We start from the raw sequence: 5358 nt of genomic DNA, 5'->3' as shown, positions 1-5358 counted from the left end.
CCGTGTGGTCCCCGAAGCTCGGAGCACCTGCCCGGTCCAGGAGCGGAGCTCCTCGGCGTCGCGTGGAGCAGCCAGTCGCCCGCTTCCGGAAGCGCACACGGCCCAGTCCCGGCGGCCCATCTGCCAGGGCGGCGGGGGCTCAGCGGGAGGGTTAAGGCTGAATCACGCGCAGCCTGCGGGCGGCGGAAACGTCCCTAGAGCCTGGCCGCCCCGGGACCCGGGCAGCTTCCTGGGAGAGGATTACATTTTCTCCCTGCTCCACTTGACTTTCTTCCGGAAGGAGCAGGTCTCGCAGGATCGGGGCCAAGGCTGGAAGAGTTCAGGTTTGGGAGTCGTGTGTGTAACAGCTCCACGCCCTGGCCCGTGTGGCTTTGGGCAAGTTATATAACCACTGCCGCCATCCCAGCTTCTTGTCCTGTAAAATGGAGCTTTAGTGCCGCCCAGCAGGGTTGTTGGGATGATTCAGTGACTCTGTGGACTGCCCAGCACCTGTGAATTGCTTTCCTCGATGTTGGGTGAAGGCCTGTGAGCTTGTATGTGCCCTTCTCCTTCAGGATGCCAAGCCTTTAGTGTTTCAGAGGGATGAGAGAAAGAAATCCCATTTATTGATGCAGAGGATTTTGTTGTAAGGGACTCTAGGAACTAAGTGGTTCCAATGTGAATTTGTATCAAAATAACAAAGTTCTAAGTGAGAGACAAAAATGGTAACATGAATGCACGATGACAAGCGGTGGTCAGTTTTAGAACCACCTAGACGTGGCATGAGGAACCCAAAATCACGACACAGATTTTAAAGCTTATGATACAGTGACCTAGTCCCAAGAAGTAGTTCTCGGCTGGGCATGGTGGCTCACGCCTGTAATCCAGCACTTTGGGAGGCTGAAGCGGGCAGATTGCCTGAGCTCAGGAGTTTTGAAACCAGCCTGGGCAGTATAGTGAGAGGACCCCCACTCCCCCGACTTTAAAAAACAAAAAAAAATTACCCAGGCATGGTAGCATTTGCCTGTATTCCCAACTACCTGGGAGGCTGAGGCAGGAGAATCCCTCGATTCCGGGAGGTGGAGGCTGCAGTGAGCCGAGATCGCACCACTGCCCTCCAGCCTGGGTGGCAGAGCGAGACCCGGTTTTTTTTTTTTTTAAAAAAAAAAAAAGAAAACGTAGTTCTCATCCTAAAAGTTTGGCAACCTAAAACCAACTCCTAGTTGTCATATATTGGCAACTTTAGATACACATATTTACTTGGAACTTAATTCAGCCCATCCTAGCCTCTCCTTACTGAAATAGTTCAAGCATTACATTACAGGAAAATGTGAAAAAAGGTATCTTGCTTTAGATTCCAGAGGAAGGCTGTGGTGGTATGCAGTAAGCGCACAACAGGTGTATGTGTGTACACTTGGTTACACTGTGGCATGCCGAGAAGGAGGGGACGGGGTCATAGTTCAGGCTGCATGTGGGCTGTGGGTCTGTACTGTGACTCAGGACCAGAGCACTCCTTACTCCTGGCAGCCTTACAAAGTCATGCCATTGATCATGATTGAGGACTGGGAGGGAAAGGCCTCCCCTCTGCAAATCTTTCACAACTACACTCCTAAAAATAACTGAAGTGCATGTCCCTGGAAGCACAGAAGAGTGACCTCATGACATACCAATCATGTTGTATAATATAGGTTGTATAATTCACGTTAAAATTTTACCGTTCTGTGTCAGCAGTAATTGGAAATTTTTTCCTAAGTGTAATTAAAGACCTGCATATTTGGGGCAGGAGGAAGTAGCACTTTGAGTAGGAATATACCATTTACTGTGGTACATGTATATACATTTCATGTGGCACATTACCAGAATCTTGCGAAAAATTAAAGCAAGAAATTAACCTGATTCTGATCCATTTTGTCATTAGAAAATAGGAAACATTTTATAATTTGTCAGATAAATGACACCCATGAAATGTTCTAGTGGCCAGTGCTGTATGGCTCCCTGTTTCTTGCCTAATTTGTTAATAACGCTCAATCCTGAAAGCTGCCTCCCTTGCTGCATAATTGTCCTGGGGCTTCTGCAGCATCTCAAATCAAGACACATAAAGTCATCTTTTTTTTGCCAAACACGGTGGTGGTGGTTGCTATTTTACACTTTGGCACCAACGAAGTTTGAGATTCCATAAATTATACAGACAGTTATAGTGTCTGGGCTTCCAAAAGTTTCCATGTCTAAAGTAGGCTGATTACTTACTATAAACCATAAAGTTACATTCAGAGGAACTCTGGAATTTAGTTTTGAGGAATAAGAATTCAAACTGTCAATATGCCAAATACCTCTGTACCTCTCACTCAAAAAAAATCCACAGCCAGTCTTCAGTATCTAGGAATTGGGTATAGTCTAGTGTTTAAATAATATTTAGATAGTACATCTGCAAATGTTTACAATTTAAGTTCTGTTTTTATTGTTCCTGGCTAATTTTCACGAGACCAATCTTTATATTCAGCAGACACCCATAGTTATTTTCGTGAAATCACTCCTGCCTTCAGTGTGAAGAGTTGAAGTTAAATGGCTGTTCATGATACTCACTTTATTCTAAAGGAGTACAGTATGTCCCCAAACTTCTGACAAAGACAAGTTGTCAGAAAGGCAAAAACATGCCACGTGGCTTAGGAACAGACCTCTCCTGAAACTGCATTCTTCTTATATAGAGGCAAGCTAGAAGAAAGAACTCTGCCCTCAGTACATATATATTAACTAGCTGGCCAAATCTACACTAATGAACACTTTGGAGGCTTACAGCATGGACTCCTGCAAGACATTTTAGTGGAGAATTTTTGCAATGCCTTCATTATTGTAGGCAGCGTAGAAAAAATCACCAAACAACTTTTTAGACTCTTTTTCTTGGTATTAGAAAATGACTGATTCTCAGAAACTACAGTGCAGCTATCACCTATATTTGTCCATTTTTCTCCTGTATATAGAGTGTCTAAAACAATACTTCTGGATTTTCTTTACGTATTAGGTCATTTTACTTAGACTTACCTTTTATGTCCCAACACAAGGGAGGAACTTTCTCTTTAAGGAAAAATTCAGTGAGCTTCTCAAACACAAAGAAGAAGTCATTACTTTTACTTGCTGTTTGATGCACTTGCTGTGACCACTCTAACTTTCTGTGGGAATGTCCAAAGAATGCATTTCCTAGGGTAGATGTCACAGCTGTGTCAATAGCAAAATGTGTCTTTTCATCCCATAGCTGCTTTCAACCAAATTTGTCCAGCAGGCCAAAACTAGATAAAGCTCCAAACCTTTCCCAGTATGGGAGGCATGCAGGGTGAGAGAGCCGTGTTCTGGCTGTCACATCCTTGCTAGGCTGCTGTGCAACACTTTTGTAGCAGCACAGCCAGGTGTTGAGTCTCTGTGTTACTTGTTTTTGTTTTTTGAATAGAGTCCCACTCTGTCACCCAGGCTGCAGTACAATGGCGCGATCTCGGCTCACTGCAACCTCTGCCTCCCAGGTTCAAGCGATTCTTCTGCCTTATCCTCCTGGGTAACTGGAAATACAGGCACCTGCCATCATGCCCAGCTAATTTTTTGTATTTTTAGTAGAAACAGGGTTTCACCATGTTAGCCAGGCTCGTCTTGAACTCCTGACCTCAGGTGATCGCCCACCTCGGCCTCCCAGAGTGCTGGGATTACAGGCACCAGCAAAGTCTCTGTTTTAAAGTATTCTGTTACTTTCCTCTGGGTGTTACAATTTGGAAGCTGCAGTAACATTTCAAGCTCGGTCCTTTTAGTAATATTATTTTTTATCCCAAGTTTCTTAAGGGGCCAGATTGTAAATATTTTAGGTTTTGTGGACTTTGAAACAAAATCAATATTGTGTAGCTGCAGTCCTTGGTATTCGGCAGATTGGTGCCAGGACCCCCTCAGATATCAGAATCCATAGATGCCCAAGTCCCGATATAAAATGGCATAGTATTTGCATATAACCTAAGCACATCCTCTGTGTACTTTAAATCATCTCTAAGCACTTATAATACCTAGTACAATGTAAATGCTATGTTAATAGTTGGTATAATGTATTTTTTTAAATTTGTATTTTTTTTTGCAAATATTTTCCTTTCATGGTTGATTATGCAGATGCAGAACTGTCAGATAGGGCCAACTGCACCATTTAAAATGTGCCACTTAGAATTGTAAATCCCATTCTTGGCTCATGGGTTGCACACAAACAGGCAGTGGACTGGATTTGGCCAGTAGGCCATATGTTTGCCAACCCTTCTCCAGACAGTGCTACCATCATTGATTAAAAGAAACCCTACTTTCTTTTCTCTCTTACAGCCCCATGGCTGGGGGTTATGGAGTGATGGGTGACGATGGTTCTATTGATTATACTGTTCACGAAGCCTGGAATGAAGCCACCAATGTTTACTTGATAGTTATCCTTGTTAGCTTCGGTCTCTTCATGTATGCCAAAAGGTAAATTTTTGTTTCTCAGGGTAGATAAAAACTGTGCATTTACAAGTTTTGCAAGTTTAAGAAATGTGAAATGAATATGTAAAAGTAATTGCATCAGGCTGGGCGCAGTGGCTCACACCTGTAATCCCAGCACTTTGGGAGGCCAAGGTGGGTGGATCACGAGGTCAGGAAATTGAGACAATCCTGGCCAACATGGGGAAACCCTGTCTCTACTAAAAATACAAAAAGTAGCTGGACATGGTGGCACGTACCTGTAATCCCAGCTACTTGGGAGGCTGAGGCAGGAGAATCACTTGAACCAGGGAGTTGGAGGTTGCCGTGAGCCGAGATCGCACCACTGCACTCCAGCCTGGTGACAGAGCGAGACTCCACCTCAAAAAATAAATAAATAAAATAAATTTCATTATAATTTTTGTTCTAGTGCTGAAAGACACTGTCTACTCTGGTCTCAAGCATTGGTGGCCAAGGTTTGGCTCTGAAAACTCCATTACTGACCAGACATGGTGACTCACACCTGTAATCCCAGCACTTTGGGAGGCTGAGGCAGGTGGATCTCCTGAGGTCAGGAGTTCAAGACCAGCCTGGCCAACATGATGAAACCCCGTCTCTACTAAATAAAATAAAATAAAAATAAAAAAATTCATCGACCAGACATGGTGACTCACTACTGTAATCCCAGCACTTTGGGAGGCCGAGGCGGGCAGATAACCTGAGGTCAGGAGTTCGAGAGCAGCCTGGTCAATATGGTGAAACCCTATCTCTACAAAAATATGGAAATCAGCCAGGCGTAGTGGCAAACACCTATAATCCCAGCTACTCAGGAGACTGAGGCAGGAGAATTGCTTGAACCCAAGAGGTGGAAGTTGCAGTGAGCTGAGATCGTGCCACTGCATTCCAGCCTAG

At 44.3% G+C, this 5358-nt stretch overlaps 1 protein-coding gene across 3 annotated transcripts in view; it reads left to right on the top strand.

Moving 5' to 3' along the window:
* The window catches only part of SMIM19 (small integral membrane protein 19), an 11814-nt gene that overhangs the window by 517 nt on the left and 5939 nt on the right, over window positions 1–5358 (top strand). Inside the window, exons 1-2 of one of the 3 annotated variants that reach the window (XM_011960635.1) lie at window positions 1–323; window positions 4318–4455. In XM_011960635.1, the coding sequence (XP_011816025.1) occupies window positions 4322–4455 (134 nt within the window). In that variant the 5' untranslated portion in view covers window positions 1–323; window positions 4318–4321. Of the gene's footprint in view, window positions 534–4317; window positions 4456–5358 lie in introns of all 3 variants that reach the window. The other 2 variants (XM_011960633.1, XM_011960634.1) reach the window with 2 other exon arrangements.

The sequence above is a fragment of the Colobus angolensis genome, unplaced genomic scaffold (assembly GCF_000951035.1).
Source record: "Colobus angolensis palliatus isolate OR3802 unplaced genomic scaffold, Cang.pa_1.0 Scaffold52, whole genome shotgun sequence".
Lineage (NCBI taxonomy): Eukaryota > Metazoa > Chordata > Mammalia > Primates > Cercopithecidae > Colobus > Colobus angolensis.
Note: the sequence above shows the minus strand (reverse complement) of the source record. Positions and strands in the feature narration are given on the sequence as shown.